This window comes from Lethenteron reissneri, chromosome 49 (assembly GCF_015708825.2).
Source record: "Lethenteron reissneri isolate LAM-NWPU_2019-01 chromosome 49, ASM1570882v1, whole genome shotgun sequence".
In the NCBI taxonomy this organism is placed as follows: Eukaryota; Metazoa; Chordata; class Hyperoartia; order Petromyzontiformes; family Petromyzontidae; genus Lethenteron; species Lethenteron reissneri.
This window is the reverse complement of record NC_083827.1, coordinates 3578528-3602674: the sequence shown is the minus strand read 5'-3', so window position 1 is coordinate 3602674 and position 24147 is coordinate 3578528. Positions and strand designations below refer to the sequence as shown.

Below are 24147 nucleotides of genomic sequence, written 5' to 3'. Positions count from 1 at the left end.
GTGACTTTACTGAAAGAATCAAGAATATCTGTCTTTTGTCAACGTGGCACCTTTTTTTACCGATTGCCCGTGTCGAGTGGTGGAGGGTTACGACACATTTATAAAAAACGTGATCTAACCCAAAAACGTTTATTTTGAATGACCATGTTAGAGCAATTGTGGACTCGTTTGTTTTGCGTTGTGCGTGGAGGCGCGCTCGGCCCGTGTGTGTCGTGAATCTCGGCTCGAAGCCTCGCATCCCTATTCTTAGGTTTTTTCTTATAAAGTCACGTAGGTAAAATAATAATAATAAAATAAAAAGAAATTAAAATAACTCAATTGATTTCATTGAGTTATTTTCATTTATTATTATTTTATTATGTGATTTAATTGAGTTATTTTAAAAAAATTTTATTATTATTTTACCTACGTAACTTTACCGAAAAAAACCTAAGCGTATGAATCCTTGACAGTCACGAAAGCTTCAAATCTAGAACTTCGCATCCCTCAATCGCGTCTCTTCGCGTTATAGGACCCGAGCCGCCGTGCTGCGTCTTCGCATTTCTCACGAACACGCGCTCCGATTTCATTTGTAATTTTCGACGAATCCCTTTGACTCTGACCGAAACAAGCGGCGGACGAGGATGAGAGAGCAGAGAATGAACGACATTGGAGACGGGTGTAAAACGAGAGACGGACAACACAACAACAACAAACATCGGCGACAAACACACAATTAAAGGTCACGCAATGAGAGTCGGGTTCAAGTGGCATTCTCTCTTGCAGCGACTTCGCAACGGGGAGGTTTCACATTTCAGACGGTTGTGCAACCGGTTGCAGAGGTAAAACTAGAGGTAAAACCTCTGTTCTGCAGTAGACCGCCAAACGAAATGCTTCCAGCATCGCTGTGCTCAGAGACACGCAGTGACGCGCGTCTCATCTCGCGAATGTTTGCTGACTGCGATTGGCTGATCCGAGCGATATCGAGGTAAAAACCTCTGGTCTGGCATGATAGGTTTAGAGGTAAAAACCTCTGGTCTGGCATGAGAGGTTTAGAGGTAAAAACCTCTGGTCTGGCATGGGAGGTTTATAGGTAAAAACCTCTGGTCTGGCATGAGAGGTTTAGAGGTAAAAACCTCTGGTCTGGCATGAGAGGTTTAGAGGTAAAAACCTCTGGTCTGGCATGAGAGGTTTATAGGTAAAAACCTCTAGTCTGGCATGAGAGGTTTATAGGTAAAAACCTCTGGTCTGGCATGAGAGGTTTATAGGTAAAAACCTCTGGTCTGGCATGAGAGGTTTATAGGTAAAACCTCTGGTCTGGCATGAGAGGTTTATAGGTAAAGCCTCTGGTCTGGCATGAGAGGTTTATAGGTAAAAACCTCTGGTCTGGCATGAGAGGTTTAGAGGTAAAAACCTCTGGTCTGGCATGAGAGGTTTAGAGGTAAAAACCTCTAGTCTGGCATGAGAGGTTCATAGGTAAAAACCTCTGGTCTGGCATGAGAAGTTTATAGGTAAAAACCTCTGGTCTGCCATGAGAGGTTTAGAGGTAAAAACCTCTAGTCTGGCATGAGATGTTTAGAGGTAAAAACCTATGGTCTGGCATGAGAGGTTTAGAGGTAAAAACCTCTAGTCTGGCATGAGAGGTTTATAGGTAAAAACCTCTAGTCTGGCATGAGAGGTTTAGAGGTAAAAACCTATGGTCTGGCATGAGAGGTTTAGAGGTAAAAACCTCTAGTCTGGCATGAGAGGTTTATAGGTAAAAACCTCTAGTCTGGCATGAGAGGTTTAGAGGTAAAAACCTCTAGTCTGGCATGAGAGGTTTAGAGGTAAAGCCTCTGGTCTGGCATGAAAGATCAAGAGGTAGAACCTCTGGTATGGTAAAATCTTGACTTAAAGATTTCGTGACTTCAGGAATTCATATTATTTGGGTATTTCGGTAAAGTCACGTAGATAGGTTCAAAGAAAATAAAATTCTGGTATGGTGTTATGGATCCAGAGGTAAAACCTCTGATCTGGCATTTGAAATCTGGAGGTAAAACCTCTGGTCTGGCAATAGAGAACTTCCGTGTAAACCTCTGGTCTGCCATGAGAGGTTTAGAAATAAAACCTCTGCTTTGGCATTTTTAAATCTCGAGTTAAACCTCTGGTCTGGCTTGAGAGGTTTAGAGATAAAACCTCTGCCTGGCATTTTTTGATCTCGAGTTAAACCTCTGGTCTGGCACTCAACAAGAGAGGTATTGAGGTAAAACATCTGACACAATGTGTGCCTTAGGGACCGTCCATAAATGACGTCACGCGATCTTGGACGATGTTTTACCCCCCCCCCCCCCTTCGTCACACGGCGTCACAAAAAGTCAGACCCCCCCCTCAAATATGACGTCACAAAGCTCTGCCCCCCCCCCCCCAAAAAAAAACAAGACATGCTTCAAATCGCTTTAAACTATTGTCATTGTAGTGCGTATTTAATGTGGCGCTGCACTCTGATGTTGTAGGAGAAAACATTTATTAAAAAGTCTATTTAATTAAGTAGAACGTGTTGTCTATATTGATTTAAAGTTGCGCATTTTGATGTGACGTCACATTTCTCACCCCCCCCCCCCCCTCGTCACACATCGTCACAAATGTCTGACCCCCCCCCCCCCCTAGGTGCGTGATGTCATATATGGACGGCCCCTTATCGCTGACAGCACTTGGCCCTAACAGCCTGTTAGAGCTATACGGGGCACCATTGTCTTTGCCTATTTGTAGGTTTGTTGATGCCATGTAATAATTATTATTATTCTGCCTTGTAGCCTTTAACAGAGGCTTTAGCAGGTAAATACATACATCGATATTTAATTCCTCTCGACGGAGACGCGTGCGTGGTTAGCAATTTTTTACAGACATTTAAATCCGCTCTAAATTTCATTCGTGCCGTCTTTAGTGGTTAACAATATCGTCATCGGTCAAGATAAATCCACTGCTGGATGAATGCCATCTCCCAAGCTGTCGCCATCCCCCACGTTTGAGTGCTGCCATCAAAATCATCAGAATCTTTGTTCATCCCGGAGGAATCCGATGAGCTATGAAGCTCTTTTTCAGAGATGTCCAATAGGGGCCGGGCAAGAATGTGACAACAACAAACGATACAAACACGATAGGAGTGCAAAGTATAGAAAAGGTAAACGAATCACAAAAAAGACTAAACTAGTTATTATTTTATCAGGTAAGGCTTGCTGAGCAATTTACTTATTTTTCAAAAGCGGCCTCGCCACAAACGATAGCTCAACGAAGTGGCTTTTCACGTGGACATTTATAGCAGCCAAATACTCTAAACGCGTGATGTTAATTCTAAATGTGAAGGGGAAAACCGGAGGACCTGGAGAAAATTCCACGCGACAACGGGCAGAGAGAGAGAGAGACGCAAACTCCAAATATACAGGCATTGTCAGGGTCGGGATCGAACCCACAACCTCCTGTAGAATAGGCGAGGTAGTTAACATCTCTCCATGCCCTGCATGCTTGTCATGTGACTACCACATTGCATGTGCAGTACTGTCAGCCTTGCCGAGACCACCAGCTCAACACAGCTGAACTTTTTCATCATTATTATAAAATGTGGCTTACCCAGTAGGCATCTAAAACGCCTCTTAATTCAAACTGAAATGCCAACGCTGGCATCTCGCAAATAACACTAAAATAAATATGAATACACGTTAAATCTTGACTTAAAGCTGTCGTGACTGCAGGAATTCATATGCTTGGGTCTTTCGGTAAAGTCGTGTAGATAGGTTCAAAGAAAATAATCTGTTATTTTTTATTATTTTCTTTGAACCTATCTATGTGACTTTACCGAAAGACGCAAGAATAGTAATACACGTTTTTCCCAACATTGTGGGCAAAAAATTTCAAATAATTACCGTAGCACTTTAGGAAATGTATGGTCGGTGCAGAAGTCTATTAGAAATGTTCCATTAACGTTTTTCTTTTGTACGTGTTGCTTCTGTTTATTACCGTCGACTGACAACAAAATAATGGCTTGGAATGACTTCAGTTGTGGTTGCGGTGATTTTTCTTTTACTAATGGTTTATTTATACAAATAAACCAATTGGGTAGAAAATGAGGCTTGAAATATAGCACTCCGCAGAACCAGCCTCTTCGTTTTAAATAATGGCACAATGCTGGAGTCGGAGAGGAGATATCCGCAATCTTGACAAGCCATCGGTTTTCATTACCGCTCTCTTATTTTTAATGTTGTCATTATTGCACTTTTGTCATGTGACCGCTATAAACCTTGTAGACATTGCGATTGAGAACGCACGCACTCAGCCAGCAAACACATCCAGCCGTGATTAAACTGGGTTCTCAAGTGAAGTGATTATATGGTTTCAACTTAGTCACTGCACAAAAAAAAACCCATAAATACCTGCCGAAACAATCTAATTGTTGCCGTGGCGTAGCGGCCATCGCACTGGACTTGCGGTCCAGAGGAGTCGCAGGTTCGATTCCATCTCCCGGCGTGGTGTTTGAAACAACTTGGAAAGTTTTTTTTTTTAAACCACCCAAGCCACGCACACCGCCACGGTCGTTCATAGGGGGGGGGGGGTGCGGGGGGCCCAGAGAGAACATCCTACGGTGTGGGTCCTCTGACGCCTTCAAACCAAACCCGAAATATGACATCTGAAACCATGGCGTCAAATCGCGCACCCGCCCCCCCTCCCTCTCGAAAGCGCGGGGCCTGGGGCGGTCACCCCGAATCGCCGTGTACCCAAGGCACGTCCTCTGCTCATCGCTTCTGTGCATCCAGTAGTGTCAGCGAGTCGGTGTTGCAGGCGGCGCGCGGTGAGAGGTAAAGTGCGGGTAATCCCACCTCTTCAAAGGTGTCTCTCTCTCACCAACGAGAAGGGCGAGGTGTCGCCGCCACTAATTGGCGACTGGCGGCTCTCTGTGTGTGTGCCCATCGTGAGTCGAAGCTGTCGACATCCACTGTAACTGAAGGGGTGGGGGGCACGCTGTTACGCATTAACAAAAATGCCAGTCAATTGGTTAAAACCAAAAAAAATAAAACCCGCAACCTGCAGAGCTGAGTGCTAATTGCGTTCCGCTCCTTGCCCGTTTCAGCTGCGCCGGTGATCCTACGTCAGAAGATGCGACATAGCAGAGCAACACAAAGGAAATGATGGCCATTAATTGGATACGTCCCTGAGATGGAACGGTAATGAACGGTCAAACCGAATTGTACTTGTCAGGCTAATTCATCTCTCCTCCTCCTACAGCCCATGACAACCACGCTTCCCCACAATCCTGCAGTGAAGGTCACAGTGCAGCCCTGCTGCAGGTGCTTGCTCATGCCACAGCCCATAGGGGAGCCCTCCTGATGACAGTGATTGGCCCACTCGTACACACTCGGACAGATGTCTTGGAAGAGGTGGGAATTACCCGACACTTTACCCCACCACTCGCGATCCTGCGTGTGGTGGTGTTCCCATTCGTTCACGCCGGGGATACAATCCAGCGGTCGCCTCGCGTGTTCACTCCGATCTCCAGGCGCTGCAGTTGGAAACAATAGGCAACATAAATCCCTGAACCCCCTTTCCCTTCGTCCGACCGCCGCGGTGGCGAGATGTTAACTCCCTCGCCTGATGTGCAGGAGGTCGTGGGTTCGATCCCGGCCCTGACGCCTGCTGTATATTTCGAGTTTGCGTGTCTCTCTCCCAGTGGTCGCGTGGTTTTTTTTCCCTTCCGCATTGAGAATCAACATCACGCGTTTAGAGGATTTGGCTGCTATACATTGGCACGTGATAGGCCACTTCGTTGAGCCATCATTTGCAGCCAGGTAGCTTCTGAAATAAAACCTCTACAGCTTAGCGGGGGCCTTACCCTGGCAAAAAATAAAATCAAACAACAATAGTTGGAAGTCCATCGGCAGAGTCGCGTGTGGTGGTGGTGGGGTAAGCGGCCAGCTCTGGTCGAGGCGCTGGGGGTGGCGTGAGTGAGCCACTGCAGAGCGTCACCAAAGTCGTGCTTTTCCTTGTTGTTGTTGCTGCTGTTGTTGGGGTTATGGTTGGTTACTCACTTTGCGTTTTACGCGAGCCCTGATGCCGAGCAGTACAATGGATGATCTACGGGACCATTTTATTTTTTGCCGTTTTAGGATGATAGAAAAATAAAATTTAGAAACGGCTTTATCCTTTCTGGCAAAATTAGCGGCGTTAAAATTTTTAATCCGCTTATCGGAATCAGAATAATTAAACCGCAGGAGGAATCCGATGAGCTATGAAGCTCTTTTTCACAGATGTCCGGTATGGGGCGGGTCAGCAAGTTGCAACAACAAACAAACAATACAACAAACCCGATCGGAGTGCAGCATAGAGGAAATGGTAAAGTCGCTAAACATGAAGCGATAATAAATAGATTAATAATTAATAATAATAGGGTTTTTCCCATTTTTTCTGGCAATAAAACTGAAACCATTTTACGAGGATTCCTGTCTGCATTAACCACAATACTTGCAGTCAAAATGCAAACACAAACATACTATGTTGCATTTTGACTGTAATCATTGTGGTTAATGCAGACATGAATCCTTGTAAAAAGGTTTCAGTTTTGTTGCCAGAAAAAAAAGGAAAAACCCTATTATTATATTTTGGTACTGGCAAAGGAGGTCTAATGATGTAGATTAATCATTATTTAAGTCCGATTCATCAAGCTTAGGCAAGGCAGCAAAAACAACAACAACAAGTCCCAGACCACACCAAGAAGACAACACACAGTGCAATGGCAACGTGAACACTGAACTATCCATGCCTGGGCGTTTGCAATGCCATTGTGCCGCTCACCTTTGGCCGTGCTTTGGTCTCTCGCACGGGGAGAGAGACCAGGCCACGAAGGCAGCCGTCTCTGGCGTGGGCCACTGAGTTTCAAAGACAAACTCGCACATTGTCGACGCATATTTTTGCCGGCATGTTTCATGTCAAGCGCACGCGTGAAGCGAGTGCGCAGACCTTGACGCCTTGTGACACGGGTGTCGATTTGGTGTTCGAACATCTTAACGCCTGCTTTATTTTTCGATTTAAAGCTTTCGTGACTGCAGGGATTCATCTTCTTGTTTCTTTCGGTAAAGTCACGCAGAATGGAAATAATAAAATAATAAAAATAAAACATAATAAATAATATAATAATATAATAGTATAATAATATAATTATTTTATTATGTTTTATTTTTATTATTTCATTGCCTGCTTTATTTTTGCCAAAAAAGGGGTAAAGCATTTTCTGATTGTATTATATGACGTAAAAAAGGGAAAGCAGAAAGATGAGATTATTTGGAAAACACAACATTGTGTTGCTCTGTGTTGAATCTTTTCGCGTCCACCACCAGTAGCAGAATTTTAAGGTATCAGAAGCAGATCTACTACATCCCGTTATTATTTTAGCAGCGGAGTCTATAGCTTCGTTCCGTATCCTCATCAATTACGAGGTCGATATAAATGATGCTGCGTTTCCAACTCGCGGTGACGCACGGCCGATTTCGTAATGAGCTTCTTGACGACACCAATAACACCAATAAACAACACACAACTTTTATAGTGCTGCTAATCCATCCGGTCGACATTCAAGGGGAAATAAAAAGCGGATTACAACCGCCTCTATCCAGCAGTGGATGGTCAAAATTACTTTTTGTTTGCAAACGCTGTGCATCGCCATTCCCAATCCACCAATGAATGAAGACCCCTCCCCCCACTCCATGCTAGTGATGGGGGTGGAGGGTTGCTAGACTTTAACGGGGGTTCTCTCTACATTGAGAAACACGCGTTTGCAGTTTTTGGCTGCTATACATTTCCACGCGATAAGCCACTTCATGAAGCTATCATTTTCGGCCAGGTTGCTTCTGAAAATTAGCTACATAGCTCAGTGGGCCTTACCTGGTAAAAAAACATATTGAATAGTTTAGTTAGTCATACACATCAGTGTGGACAATTGCTGATATGTTAGCTGTGGCTGGGATTCAAACTCGGGCCACCAGGTTCATAGCGGAGCGCGTGAACCACTGCCGGGCCAGTCTCCGTGCCGATTAATAATGAGCCGTGGACTCCCGAAGCGTGGACATTCATGCGGAGCATTCACTCAAAGTTTATAGCACAGTGCGATAACCGCTACACTACTGCTCCTCGGGGGACACACACACACATACGGACGCACACACACACAACAACAACGCCACCACGGAACCTGTGCCAGGCTATGTGCACGTTGAGGCCACGTGAAGTGTCGACCGCCTGCTGCCAGGAGGTCACGGGGCAGACCCAGGTGCCACGGGTGGACTGACTGAGATGACTGGCCGATGCACCACCTGTGCCCACGACTGTGCCAACTGCTGTGCTTTTTCCACCCGGCGCTCCGCTCGTTGTTGTGAGCGTCGCTCCTCTGCCCTGTTGTTGATGGAGGGCGACTGCCTCCAACTGCCCAGTAGCGTCCACTCAGCTCTAACATTCTCCCTCGATGCGGCCAAACAGAAGCTGCTTGGGCAAGCGGTGGCTCGGCATGCGGGCTACACGACCCAGCCAACGCAGCCTTGCCTGCCGGAGGAGCTCACCGATGGGACTTTGTCCAAATCTTTCAAGGATTTGTGAGCTCCTCACACAATCCAGCCTGCAGGTTAAACCCAGGATGGATGGTAGGTGCACACAAATACAAAGATCTCCCGTATAACCTTAACAGACCATAGGGGCAAGTGCTGTTAGCGAGCAGCTATGAAAGCCGGAACGGCACACGAGGGGGTGGGTGGCCAGCACCACGCCCGGCCGACTTTCTATCCCTAGTGGCGATGTTTATACATCGCTCCAGGTAATCATTTGAGACTGAGTCGACCTAGGGGAGGCCTAGTACCGGTTCAGATAATCGTCACTGGTGTTTTCCGTGAGTGGGAATCGCTGGGTTCATAGCGCAGCGTGCTAACCGCTACACTACCGCGCACACACCGACACACACGCGCACGCACCGACACACGCACAGACACACACACACACGCACACACAGACACACACACACAGACACACACACACGCACACACAGACACACACGAACATACGCACACACAGACACACACACAGACACACACACACAGACACACACACGCACACACCTACTCGCTCCCGAGCAGCGTGCTGTGCCGACACAGAGCGGCCCATTCGTCTCTCACCGTGTCCGCGTTTGTCTTTTTTTCTCTACTCCCACATTCGGACGAGAGAACAACAGGGGGTTGAGTGGAGGCAGGATCAGGCAGGGGGGGCGTGCTGGTGCTGGTGGATGCTGGAGGAGGGAGGGAGGGGAGGGAGGCGGGGGCGCTGTCGTGTTTGGGCGCCGTGACTGATGGCCGAGTGCGTCAGGGCCACGGCGTTTAATTGGACCCAATGTCGGCAGATGCGTTGCCAGGCTGCCGCAGGGAGCGCACCTCGCAAACCATTTTTTTTGATGCGAGCGAGATTTAGCCCCCATTCGTCCTCCATCCTCCTCCTCCCTCCCCCCCACACACCCCCGCCTCCTCCTCCCTCCCCTTCTCCCCCCCCCCACACACCCACCTCCTCCTCCCTCCCCTTCTCCCCCCCACACCCCCCACCTCCTCCTTCTAAAAGGTACTCCACAAAGGGCAGTGCTCGACGTGAAGGCGCCGGTCCGCCAGGCTAACGAGATGTCCCCACCACCCCCACCACCACCACTCCCACCACCACCCCCAACACCACCACCCCCACCACCATCACCACCACCCCCAACACCACCACCCCCACCACCACCACCCCCACCACCCCCACCACCACCACCACCACCCCCACCACCACCACCCCCACCACCACCACCCCCACCACAACCCCCACCACCCCCACCACCACCACCACCACCCCCACGACCCCCACCACCCCCACCCCCACCACCCCCACCACCACCACCCCCACCACCACCACCCCCACCACCACCACCACCAACCCCTCTTCGACTTTGTCATAGTCGGGGTGGTGTGGCCGTTCGGCGGGCTATGGAGGAGGCGACGAGACGAGCGCGTGGGAGGGAACGCGGCTTAAGTAACGCGCCCTTTCGCCATCCAACACCACCACCACCACCAAAGACAAAGACCCCCCGTATAGCTTTAACAGACTTTGGGGGCAAGTGCCGTTAGCGAGGACCGATTTAAGGCCGGCAGGGCACACCAGGGTGTGGGTGGCCAGCACACCACACATGCGGCGAGTGGCGATGTTTAAAACACCGCACCAGGTAAAGCATTTGAGGCTGAGCAACGGCTCAGATCATCGTCACTGCTGCTGCTGTTGTTGGTGGCCGTGAGCGGACATCGAACCCGGGCGGCCAGTTTCGTAGCGCAGCGTAGCGCTATCGCTCCCCCCGCTCCCTCCAAATCAAATCGTTCCACTGGGTCCGTGTCCCTCCTTCGCCAAGATGAGACATTGCGAGTTAAGCGTTTTCACTCCGCAGGGGGAGGGGGGGGAGTCTGGGGGGCGGTGGAGACCAAATCTCGCGTTGTTTATTTCCCTGTCTCCGCTTCGCAACGGAGACGCGGCGCGCGCCACCGACGACGTTCCTCGTCGCAGCCAACTGCGGAGTTCTCCGCTTGAATTGTGAATGAACGTTGTGCTCTCTGCATCGTCTCATTAACAAATTATCTTGAAAAAAATAATTCTGGTTTCTGCTGTCAAACGTTGCACCTTTTATCCGGTTAATTCCTGCGAATGTGTGTGTTTTTGCACGTGTATGAACCTGGGTTTATTTTCTCTCCATGTCTGTGTTTAGATTTCACCCAACTGGTGATGCCACGAGACGTCCCAGCCGTAGCGCGGTCGCCGCTCGTTGTAGAAGTCCACGGTTGGACTCCTGCAGCCGCGCTGGTTAATGCTGCGGGTCTAATTGGCCGTAATACATAGTCTACGTGCCCTCTGATTAGAGACGCCATTGGCATCGTGTGCCAGGTTCTAATTTGCAAAATTCGAAATATTAGAAAGTAAATTAAGTAATTTACAAATTTAAAAAAAAAAACGATTTAGTAATTAACTTTGTTATATTTCAAACTTGGGATTGCAAACCACGGCAGCAGCAAACATTGCCCACGACTGCGAGCACACATTCGGTAGGGCCCTCTAGAAAAGCAGTCGTAGGTAAACAAGTGTATCACTTGCATCATCATCAGCCATTACCTCTCCACTGCTTGATGAAGGCCTCACTCGTGTCGCTATCGATTCTCACTCTCTCGCCGTGGTGGAAGTTACCCGTTGTGTGCCGGCTGTTGTTTTGGCGTCCTTTGTCAATCCGCTGCTGGATTTCAGGCCTCTACCAATGTCGCGTCGGTCATGGGCAGTTGTTTGACCATACTTCACCGCCCCGGTTCGCGCTGGTTGCTCAGAGAATTGGTGGATGGGGGGCGTGGGGACTTTGAGGCCCAGGAGCGGTGCGGGTTTCACTCGCCAGGGTTCATGGCGCAGTGCGCCAACAACTGCGTTCAATTAAAAACAATCAATCCACGAATGTATCGATCAGTTTGCTCTCCCGACCCAGTCGGTTTGTTCCATAAACTCGATGAAGCAGCAAAAGCAAATTCTGCGCGTTTCATCTCTCCCCCGCCCCCCACACCCTTCCTCGTCCCCATGTCTCCACAATCCGTGACCGGAAGATAATTAATAATAATAATATAACAATACATCTCGCTGTGGCCCACGGTGGGGCGGGCGTGAGTGATCATTAGAATGCGCCGCACGGCTTAGGCGAATGTTGGTGCGCGCCGCGCGACCTTCTCTCTCTCTCCATCGAGCGTTGCGGATTCACAGTCAACACCGCGTGGTGCCATTGCGTTGCGATTACTATTGTCTGTGTGTGTGTGCGTCTGTGTGTGTGTGTCGGGGGAGCGGTGGTGTAGCGGTTAGCGCGCTGCGCTATGAACCCGGCGACACGGGTTCGATTCCCGCTCACGGCCAACACCAGTGACAATTATCTGAACCGGTACCGGGCCTCCCCTAGGTCGACTCAGCCTAAAATGTGTACCTGGTGTGGTGTGTAAAAATCGCCACTGGGGAGACAAAGGCGGTCGGGCGTGGTGCTGGCCACCCACCCCCTCGTGTGCCGTTCCGGCCTTCATAGGTGCTCGCTAACAGCACTTGCTCCTACAGTCTGTTAAGGCTATATGGGGGAATCTTTGAATCTTTGTGTCCGGGGAGCGGTGGTGTAGCGGTTAGCACGCTGCGCTTACGAGGCCAGCCACCTGAGTTCGATTCCCGCTCACGGCCAACCAAATCCAGTGGCGATTATCTGAACCGGTCCTGGACCTCCCCTATGTCGACTCGGCCTCAAATGACTACCTGGTGCCGTGTGTAAACATCGCCACTAGGGAAGCAAAGGTGGCCAGGCGTGATGCTGGCCACCCAACCCCTTCGTGTGCTGTGCCCACCTTCATAGGTGCTACTCGCAAACAGCACTTGCCCCAACAGTCTGTCAAGGCTACACGGGGGATCTTCGTCTTGTGTTTCTTGTTGTTTACGTGTGGATATTTGCGTCTCGTTTCCCATCTTTCATCTCGTCGAGGAACGCTGCAATTGCGACCCACAGATCGCCGGATCGATTCGAGCTCGCGGCGCAGCAGCTGAAACAATGGGGCAGGTTCCTTAAATCACCCCGCGCCCCCACAACCCCGACGGCCGCCTCTGTCCACCCGAGCGGTATAGATGATGGCACACCATCTCAGCTGTATCCATGTTGAACTTCTTTCGCACCGCACGTAGGCAGCTGTGTTCATCGGAGGTGCGGGGGGGGGGGACAACAAACGAAACGCAAAGGGCAGTTCGAGAGAAACGAGTCCTCGATCGAGATTTAAAATAGTCGCGGAATAAATTGTGGGTATGCATGTGTGTTAAACTTCTCTTGCACCGTACGTAGCCAAGCGTGCTCATCGGACGCGCGGGTTACTTTCGCCTCTGTCGAGACAGTCTGGCCGGCGTGTAACGCGAGGTGCCAAACATTCCGTCTCGAGGATGGGGGGGGGGGCAGTCTGAAGCTCTCCCCTTCCAGGGCCAGTGGAGGCCATCCCGCCAGCAGCAGCCTGAGCAGTTGCAGGGCCGCGCCTTTAACTTTCACCGACCCGCTTACCATTAACATTCGTCTGCTCCGAGCTCGACGCTGGCGTTGACGCTTGGAGAAATCGTCGCGATTCACGGTGGCAATTCGTTTCAACCGTTCAATTGCCATCGTTTCGACAGAGAGCGGTGAGTGTAGCGGCCTTCGGTGGCTGCAAGGGTCGCGTGAATCCATTACGCACAACATCTACGAAACCGGTAGGTGGGAGCCGGGGGGGGGTGGGGGTGTGGTAATTGCGCTCAAAGTCAAATAGGTTCGAGGCGTATGGACCATTACCACCGCGCGCGGGGATCGTTAACATTAACCGAGGCTACTTATAGCAGCAGACGCGTGGCACAAGGGTCATCACAGTGGTCTTTTTAATATCCAAACAGTGGGGAGAAGAAATGAGAACCATCGTTTGAATTTGTGTTTCTCTCCGGAGATTGGGGGGAGGGGGGGATGAGATGGGAGGTTGGCGGGGTCGGGCGAGGTAGGGGAGCGGGCTTTGTGGTTCGTGGCGGCTGGGTAGGAGGAGTGTGGAACAGGGGGGTGGGTGATGGAAGGGGGTTTGAGAGCGCGGCGGTGTGGAGGATGTGGACGGTAGGGAGGATAAAACGACGAGCACGGGACATCCAAACGATCATTCTTCTACGACTATGAACATCACGAGGCAGCGGCCGTATCCGATTAAAAACGAACACGCGGACTAAACACGGACGCGCACACACCACGACCTCACGACCTCCAACACTGGGACGGCTCCACCAATACATTGCTGCAACATTTCAAGATCCTTGCATTTTGCTTGTGTTATTGTTGTTTTTTTTTCATTCTCCCTCCACCCGAACAAAAGCTGCCGCTGTATGCATGTACGATGAACTTCCTTCGCACCGTACGTAGCCAGCCGTGATAATCGGAGGTGCTGATGCGATATCACTGCCCATCGGACGTGAATGCATGTCCCCGTGTCTACAGCGCAACGGCGTGCGCTTCTGACCGCCTTCCCCGATCATTTAAAATGGAAATCGTATCTCGTTTTTTCGTGATTTTTTGTTTAACGAGTAATCTTTACATCGATGCAACATTTCATACGAGCCGCACGGCATTGTGATCTCGCAAGGAAGCCGGTTTCCATGGTTTGACATCGCCTGCGGCGTCATTTGGCAACTGGTAAGTAACCTCGACGGGGTCTCCTCTAGGTTAACTCAGCCTTAAGAATTATTGGTGAGCTGCGTCATTATCAATCGTGGGGGGGGGGGGGGGGGGCGGGGGGAGGAGTTGGCCAGAGCTCTGAGTACGGTGCTATGCTGGCCGATACAATCCTATCGTGCCGTGCCAGACGTTCAATGAGTGCTTGCTAACAGCACTCGTGCCCAGAGGGAGCTGCTGCACAGATTGTTGGGTCGAGGACGGGACCTCTGTCCGTCTTTTCGGATATATTATTATTATTCTTGTTCTGTACACATGCATACGAGTTTTACCGTTTCTCGACGCATCTCAAACGGGGGGGGGGGGGGGGGGGGGGGGAGTGTGCAGACAAATCCGATGAGAATATAAACAATTTAACCCGAATCGCCCAAAGTGAGCCAGTCAAACATTTCTAGATAAAGTGCACGTTCCAAAAAAAAATGGCTGGGGTCGTGGCATTGCAAGCGAGCTCGACGCTCACTGCAGCAGCAGCAGCTCATGAATCCGTAATGTCCCCCCGGAGGGGAACAGCTGTGACGGTCGCATGCCGGATTGTCCATCGGATGGCAACATTCGCACTCAGCGCGGGTATCACGCGCGCCTGTGCACGCGCGCGCGAGCGGAACACTGCCGCCACCGCCTCGCGTGTGCCCGCACTGCGGAGCAGGGGTGCTCAAAGCAATGCAGAGCTAGGAGGAGGAGGAGGGGAGGGGAGGAGATCGGAGTTTCCAGCCACGGAACGACGTCCGTCCTTTGCCCGTTCTGCTAATTGCATTCCAGTTATGTGCCATTGGCACATTTGGTATTCGCGACATGCTCGTAGCGCACGGCTATCGCGAAGACGCTACCTTTCACAGGCGGGTATAGTATGCCAGAAGGGGGCGGCGTTGCTTTGTAGTTTATTATTATTATTATTATCAAATTTGGTATGTTATGGCTAATCTGTCAAATGTGGACCATGATACCACCAGCAGACACGGCCTACTAGTTTTGATTTTTTTTACAACGATGTCACGGATTTTTGTAACGTCCGCTGTAACGTAGATGGCGCATCTTGTTTTTTTACATATTTAAAATTCGCACAGTATTAACCAGGGCAGCCGCCGGGCACCAACCCATAACTTCTGCAACGAACGGTGAACGCGCTGCCGCTCGGCATCCGTCACCACTCTCGCCAACGGCATCACGACGTCACGAGCGAAAACATTTTACTTTCACCATCGGAAACTATCGCAGACAGCAGCGAAACATCACCACCACCACAACCACCACCACGACCACCAGCCCGTGTGAAATAACAGCCCGGGGAAGATGTCATCGCAGAGCTACTTCTGAGGCCCCTTACACTCGATTGCCTCTCATGCACCACTAGGTGGAGCTCGCAACTTCCCGCGTGACCTGCAGTTGAGGCCTTCGTCACGAGGCAAACCGAAGCACGTTTTTTTAAATCCTTTATATTAAGTTCGCTTGCTTGCTTGCTTGCGTGCTTGCTTGCTTACGACCGTGCAAATTTTTCGGTCGTTTTTTAACCCACTTCCCGTGATCCAATCGAGCTGACATTTTGCACACAGACTCGTTGTGCGTGACAATTAATTTTCGTGATTTTTTTTCTTCCAAAATTTTACACTGTTTAGGGAAAACAAATTAAATATTTAATTACCAATTGCTTAATGCTGGCAGACAATCATCTGACCCATAGGTGGCAGCCATCTCAAGCCAGAGGACGAGAGGACTCTAGCAGCCACGCATATAAAGGATTTATAGTGAAAAACTTTGTTTTTACGGGTTTACTTATTCATGTTTTCATGTTATGACGAACAATTGAAAGAAGCCAATCTAAGTCATCGGTGATCGAGCCGAGAATATTGACTCTCTCACCACCACTGAGACCCACCCCTCTACCCCCCGATGTGCTTCCGTTGTGTTCGGCAGCACACAGGGCACGCAAACAGCAGCAGAAGCAGCAGCGGGAACCCAAAACCCCGGGTTTGATCGCGGTCGCTGCCCAGATTTGAACCGAGCGTCTCGGGCGTGACCATCGGGAATTTCGTGAAGCAGCCACCTTGACACTTTCACTCCCCGAATGCTCTTGAAAGGCCCCCGAGGTCTCGTGAGTTCTTTTCAGAGAAGTTGATTTGATGTCTGCGTTGACAAAGTTGAAAAAAAAAAGCACCCAACGGTGTGCTTGTCACCCGAAACATTTTGATCACCCCTTCGTGTGTACGTGTGTGTATGTACGTCTGTATACGTGTGTGCGTGTGTGGAGCGGTGGCGTAGCGGTTAGCGCGCTGCGCTATGAACCCGGCGACCCGAGATCGATTCCCGTTCACCGCAAACACCAGTGACCTCAAATGAGTACCTGGTGCGGTGTGTAAACATCGCCACTGGGGAGACAAAGGCGACCGTGCGTGGTGCTGGCCACCCACCCCCTCGTGTGCCGTGCCAGCCTTCATAGGTGCTCACTAACAGCACTTGCCCCAACAGTCAATTAAGGTGACACGGGGGATCTTTGTCTTTGTGTACGTGTGTGTACACACAGTCGGTATGTATTGAGATCCAGGTTGGTATGTATTGAGATCCAGGTTGGTATGTATTGAGATCCAGGTATAAAGCAATGATGAGCAACCCTCTCCCGGGGGGGGGGGGGGATACATGCTGCGGCATGGACTCCGTGCAGTGGGAATTCCGAATGTGTGCGGAGGGGGAAATTCAGCGTCTCAATGCGGCAACACAACACACCAATACACGACGCCTTAATAACAAATGACTTACGAACAAACGACGTTCTAGCAAATGCCATACTAACAAACGCCTTGCTAACACGCTGCTATAGATGTGGGCACGGGATCGTTGTGTATTAGTATTCTAGAAGGGGTGGAGGTGGTGGGGGGGAGGGGATCCGGGCGTCATCCCAGCAAGGTTGGAAACCATGAGCTGGCGCTTTCACCTCTTTTCGTGTAGTACTCTTCTCAGACCCAAACCGCTTCCTGCTTCGCCAGCCTCAATTTATACACGGTCCTGGCCAATCAGGACCTGCTCCGAGCCCCTTGACCCAGGAAAGGCTGACTCAACAGCAAATTCCGCAATTACAGGTGCTGATCACCATTTAGAATCCGAATGTTGTCAGCACTGAATCTTTGCTTTGTGATAATAATGCCCATGTGTATGTTGAACTGGTTTCGCACCTCACGTAGCCAACCGTGCTAATCAGAGATGCGAAAATAATGCCGCTTTAAATAAGTGACAATTAAATCAACTATTATTATTGTACCTCCTCAGCTATGTAGCTCTTTTTTAGAAGTGACCTGGCCACGAATGATAGTTCACCGAAGCGGCTCGTCGTCGTGTGGACATTTACAGCAGCCAAATACTGATAACGCGCGATGTTGATCCGAAATGTGGAGGGGAAAACCGGAGGACCCGGAGAAAAATCCACGCCACCACGGGGAGACACTGCAAACTCTAAAAATATGCAGGCGTTTGGGCCGGGATCGTACCCACGACCTCCTGCATACCAGGCGATGGAGTTAACATCTCGCCACCGTGGCACCAACTCAGACGTGCAAAGCTCTCCTTCCATTGACGCTGGCGAGAGCCGTATCGATTGTACAAAGATATATATGCACGTAAACAGTACCTGTATAATTTTACACACACACACACGTGGCATTTAAAATGTTAAATAAGTGATCTAGGTGGGATAGGATTGATTTATTTCACGAGGTTCCGCACACCCCCCCTGTCACGTGACAAACGGCGCCGTCTCGCCAAAGCCACGTGCGATGCCCTCGCTCTCGTCACATCCCGGGAGGCTCAGCAGGGGTTGGTCCTGGCTCACGTTCGCTTGGGCGCCTGCCGTGCATGACAGCTGCCATAGGCTGCTGTGAGGCTGCAAAAGGCAGTGCGGCAAAAATCCAAAATCGTTGGATTTTGCTCCGCGCCTTCACTAATCCGTATTGACCACGGTGGTGAAGTATGAGCAAATAAATCGTCTACTTTACCCTTCGGCTGTCCGTCGCGAACGCGGAGAGCAGACAAGCCGCTTCCACACCTGGTGACGGACGCTTGTGTTGCGCCCGAAACGTCGTGATTTATTTTATTTTATACCCGCGTGACTTTACCGAAAGAACCAAAGAGTATGGATCCCTGTGGGCCGGTGGGATGAGATGCCCGGCCCTTGAGTGGAAGCATCGGCCAGGGGGGGGGGGCACTCGGCAAGATTCGTGTCGCTGCTGCTGCCGCTGCTGCCGCTGTTGATGCCAATATTGTCTTTTTGTTAAACCCCTTTTTTATTTTTACAACCTTTTTATTAACTCACTCTGTCTGTTGTTGTATCCTCAAATCGTGTTACTCAATTTTAACCCACTTCCCACTTGTTATACTTATGTCATACTGATGACAATACTATATTCTATAATAATAAAAAATCAAATAAATATTTTTAAACATTATAATTACACGCTTTGTATTAACTCACTTTGTTGTTGTCGTATCCTCAAATCCTGTAACTCAAATTTAACCAATTTCCCAATGTGGTATCGACTGCAAAACTTGATATACGTATGTCATACTGATGACAATACTATATTATATCATTAAAAATGAAAAAATATAATTTTAAAAAACATTCTTTTTTAATGTTATGTTTCGGCTTGGGTCTAATTGTCCACGCTCAACTAACGTTGGCTGTAAATCACCACGGCCCCTTACGTTATGGCAAGCTTCGGGGCCACTTCCTGGAGTCGTGGAGTTCTGCCATTACTCGTACGGTACATTTGATGAAAGCGTGTTTAAAAAATTTTTTTTTTTAATATTACTTCTTTTTCTTCAACTCTCTTGGGCCGAGTCGGCTGCTACAGCCCCCGTCTCCGCCACTCACGGGCCAATGGTCAACCGGCAACTCACACGGCGTGGGGGAGGCCCTCATGCCCAGCAGGGGATCGACAGGACGGGGACTGTGCGTGTTGTGGTGCAACAACTCAAAGCTTCAAGGGACGCCAGTGGCTACCTGTGAATTTGCAAAACGCCTGCAATTGCCATGCCTCTCGAAACGTTGCTCACGTGACGCGACAAAAATACGGACCTCTCACCGCGATACAGTGGGGTGGGCTCCTGATAGGCTGGTCTCGACCATAGGAATGTGGAATTTCTCATTGATTTTAGCCCCGGACTGGCTCATCGTCGCCGCCAAACGGAGATGAGTGTGGAGATGAGATCGCCGTCGTGGAGAAGTGAAAGTCCTGAATGAAACCCGGGGCCTTGGTTGTTCTTCTTGCTCTGAAACGACGCTGTACCACCCTAGATGTACGCACATGCACGCCGCCCTCCGTACATATATAAGTTACAACAACAACAAAACATCTAAGCAAACTGGGTTTCGTTTCGCCCACGTGTGAAGTTTCAGCCTTGCACTCGATACGCCGTTCCGGCGAGAAAAACGACGACACTTTTTTCTTCTTTAAAATCTACCTTCCGATTGCTGAGCCAATAATGCACGTTCCCAAGAATCGACGGAATTGGGTTGGGCAGCGAGAAATCTTCGCGATTCACGTGCTCTCTCTGAATGTTGCTGATAGACCGATGCAACAGGAAGCGGGTGACACGGGTGAAACCCAAGCCCCGGGGTAAATCTGCCGGCAAAGCGTTGACTTGGGTAAAGGCTGGAGGTAACACCTGAGAAAGACTCACACCTGCCAACGAAGCCTCGTCCCAGAAGACCGCAGAAGACTCTGAACATCGACGGGCAGTGCTTCTCTTTCGGCATGGCACTGATCGTTCAACACGTTCGAATTTTACTCGGGGCTTGATTTCTAAAACGATTCTTTTGTTTCTTTTTAAGAAGCGACCTGGCCACAAATGATAGCTCAACGAAGTGGGCGTATCATGTCGTGTGGAAATTTAGAGCAGCCGAATACTCCAAACGCGTGATGTTGATTATTCTACACGTGGAGGGATTAAACCGGAGGGACCTGGAGAAAAATGTACACGACCACGGGGAGAGAGACACGCAAACTCCAAATATACAGCAGGCGTCAGGGTCGGGGTCGAACCCACGACCTCCTGTATACCAGGCGAGGTAGTTAACATCTCGCCACCATAGCCGGAGCTGTCGGCGGCTGAGCTCATTGAAAGCACTCTCCCGTCCCCTCCCCACCCCAACTCACCAACGTGTCCCCAGCCGTCAGCCGCATAACTCGTCGCTTTTTCTCTACCAATCGTCATGTTTCAGTCGTACACGATGTGTGCGTTTTGTTGGTCGCGCTACTTGTAAAGCCGAAGGCGTGACCGCTGCGTTTCACGGATGGGTTTGTGGGAAGTGGTCCTGGCTGGGAGTAGGGGGGGGGGAGCTGTGAGTGACCTCGGAAAATATTCCTTGAAAAATTAAGCCCCGACGACGTGAGTGAGTGTAAGGGTACCAATATCTATGGCCAAAATATGACGACGACGACGATGACAAACAGGACGGAAGACACGCACGGGGTACGGCACATCATCGAAATGCTAAACAGTTCCGTTAACGAGCAACTGCATCGAACTGTACATTGAAAAAAAGCGATACGATATTGTCTTAACAAAAATAAACCGATAAGAATTTGCACAGTGAGAAGGATCCGCGTATAGCATCTCGCTTGCTCAGAAAGCAAACGAAAAATGATAATTGGTTTGTACGGGGCCTTTCAAAAATCGACAGGCTTCAATTACAACGCAAAACAGCGGCGAGTGGACAAGGGGGTTGCGCGCTGAAGATCCCACAAAAGGGCCGTTTGATGCGCGCGACACGGACGCACGCGCGAATGTTTTCTTGAGACCGTACGTTCAGTCGGGGCTCCTGCTCCCCGTGTGCTCGAAACGTTCTCTCTGCAACAAACAAAAAAAACATAAAGCAACGGAACTCCGCAGGGTCCATTCTGCCACGCTTGGCCAGACTCGGTTCGCGTTCATCGGCCAACAATGTATTCCTCCCCCACTTACCCCACCAACAAAAAGCCACGAGCGACTTCGGTAAGCTCTGAAATTACCGGGGACATTTTGCCCAATGGAAATGAATTCACCGCCCACAGAGTATGTCCAGAAAATAGACAGCAGCAGTGAACACGTTGGCGTTGGCTTCCATCTCGGGTCTTGGCGTGAGCAAACGAAAATCTTCGCTAAACCCCACAAAAGACTCGCAAAATTGCGTCGCGATAACAATTGTTGGTTTCACCCACGCACACACGCGCGCAAAGTCACGTGTCCTGTAAGATCTTCGCCACGGTTCGATTAAGCACATCGCAGCACGCCTTTCCACGAAGCCGTCCTGCCTCCAGCCTGGTCAATAAGCAGAGCGGAGTTCGGCCTTGCGTCACCTTGAAAGCCATCGAGCGTGGAGCCCACGCGTCTTCTGATCCATTGCACGATGTTCATTGAAAACGCATTCCCACAATAGGCGGCGTCGTTACACTCAGGGCAAGCGGCTGCAGCAGCAGCCTGTCATTCATCGATCAATTGAGTTACGATGCAAACCGTGAGACGCTCAATTCGGCTCCACTTTGCTCGATGCTGCGCGTCTCCAAGAAACGGATGAGAAGAAAGGCGTCTCGTGGGTACATGAGGAAGGCCGAGGGCACAGAGGTCGGCTCAGCTGATGACCTGCGGGATGGTCTCGTACTCGTTCTCCGTGTCCTTGAGGATGCAGAAGGTGCCCCGCGGCATGCTGGCGTAGGTCGGGGCGTCCACGTACGCGGGCGGCACCAGCTGCTCCAGCACCAGCGAGCGGGACGGCGACGGTTCCGCGCGGCTATCGGACGTCGACTGCGGCTGTTCTTGTTGTCCAGCACCACCGCCACCGCCACCGCCGCCGCCACCGCCACCGCCGCCACCGCCGTCGTCGTCGTGGTCGCGCAGAGCGCCGCGCTGTTGGCTCGGACTCGTCCCGGCCACCGTGGCCTCCTCGTGCCGCCGCTCCACCGACGCGAGCGACAGCGCCACCGAGGACACCGTCGGCGACGCGGGCGGTGGCTGCAGAAGAGGGAGTCGAGCGGACGCAGCGGCGGCGGCGGCGGCGGCGGCCGGAGGAGCGGGAGGAGCAGGGGGAGGCAGCGCGGCGACGAACGAGACGCTCATGCGGACGACTCCGTGCTCGTCCACCACGCGCAGGGGCCACAGCCGCTCGCCCGAGCGCGACACGAAGACGGGCACGGCCTCGCCGCCGAAGGGGCCGCCGGCGTCGGCGGCAAACACGCGGATCGGGAGCTGGGCCGCGGTGGCCGCGCCCGGAGCCAGCGCCGATTGTTCCGAGGAGAGATCGTGGCCGGAGCCGCGGGGTCCTCCCGCCGAGCCGGGGTAGAGGCCCACGTCGAGGCCGCTGTCCCAGCAGGGGTCGGTGAGCGAGTAGGGGGGCGGCGCATCGGAGGGGATGGGCAGGATGAGCGCGCTGGGTCTGATGCAGTCCTCGTACCTGCGTGAGAGATTGACGGTGCACGATTGCAGGTTGGAGGCGGCTTTGGTTCGACGCGGTTTGTACCGGGGTCGAACCCTCGAGACGCCTGGAACTTTGTTCGGGTCGCGGTGTTTCAGGGTGTTGAAAAGGGCTAGCTTACGAACTCGTTTTAGTTTTACCAGGCAAGACGCAGCGAGCTATGGAGCTCTTTTTCAGAAGCGACCTTGGCCACAAATGATAGCAGCACAAACGGAGCGGCTTATCGCATGGAAATGTACAGCAGTCAAAGACTCAAAATGCGCGACGTTGATTCTAAATGTGGAGGGAAAAACCGGAGGACCTGGAGAAAAATCCACGCGACCACAGGGAGAGAGAGAGACACGCAAACTGCAAATATACAGACATCGGAGTCGGGATCGAACCCATGGAACCTCCTGCGAACCAGGTGAGGGAGTTTACCTCTCTCTCGCTTCGTGGCGGGGGTGTCACATTGCAAGTGGGCGCAGGCGATCGATTGATTGATGGCGAGAATAATACATGAGCGATTCATTATTGATGTTTGGGTCATATCACCATCAATTATTAATCGGATTTTTAGTCGCGGGGTGTTGTTTCTTTTGATAGTAATTAGAGTCATCGGTATCAATCTTCATCATCGTAACTGCCTGTGATAATTCACCTGTTCATCACCACCGCCACCATCTACCACCAGCACCATCATTCTCATGACAAGTCAATGTCGTACTTTTTAACCACAATCATAACACGTTCACTCTTTCACTGGATAATTCCTCTCCGGAAGATTGTTTTCTCTCATGTTGATTCTTCTTACTTTTTTTCCCCCCCACCCAAAATATTTCTACAATTTACTGCACATCAAGGCCGTAGCCATGGAGTCGACATTGGGGGGGACCAAATCTTCCAGGGGGTCTGGGGGTCCCCCCCCCCAGAAAAAAAAATCTAAATTTGAAAACGAATTTCCTGCCTAAAATATTTAAAAAATTCACTAACACATAGGATGGACTTTTTTTTTCTTTGTCTAAGAGTGTATTGTATTACACTGCTCTGCTTTTTTCTTCTTTTTTACCATTTCTTGTTTCATTGTATGTAACGACAGAGATTAGGGATTAATAAAATACAACCATAACCACAATCATATAAACAGAAATCTATTTTATAGAAATATATTGGGGGGGGGGGGGCATTGTGAGCATATTTAAATATTGGGGGGGATGTGTCCCCCCCAATATTTATTATAATTACGACTTTGCTGCACATTCTCCGATTGCACTCCAGGGACCAAATGTATCCTGGACATCTGTGCAAAAAGAGCTTCATAGCTCATCCGATTCCTCCAGTCGAAATGAAGATTCTGATGATAAATGTTGGCTAACATTCCTCCATTTGGTTTTTGTGAGATGACGGCCGCTATTGTTGACGTTATATAAGTTTCACCCATTCCACCAATGCC

At 50.5% G+C, this 24147-nt stretch overlaps 1 protein-coding gene across 1 annotated transcript in view; it reads right to left on the bottom strand.

Annotated features, from left to right (window-relative positions):
* Positions 1–13429: 13429 nt before the first annotated feature.
* Positions 13430–24147, bottom strand: part of LOC133354834 (dual specificity protein phosphatase 8-like) — a 73056-nt gene continuing 62338 nt past the window's right edge. Inside the window, exon 7 of the mRNA XM_061571985.1 lies at positions 13430–22694. Coding sequence (XP_061427969.1) covers positions 21875–22694 — 820 coding nt within the window. The 3' untranslated portion in view covers positions 13430–21874. The remainder of the gene's footprint in view (positions 22695–24147) is intronic.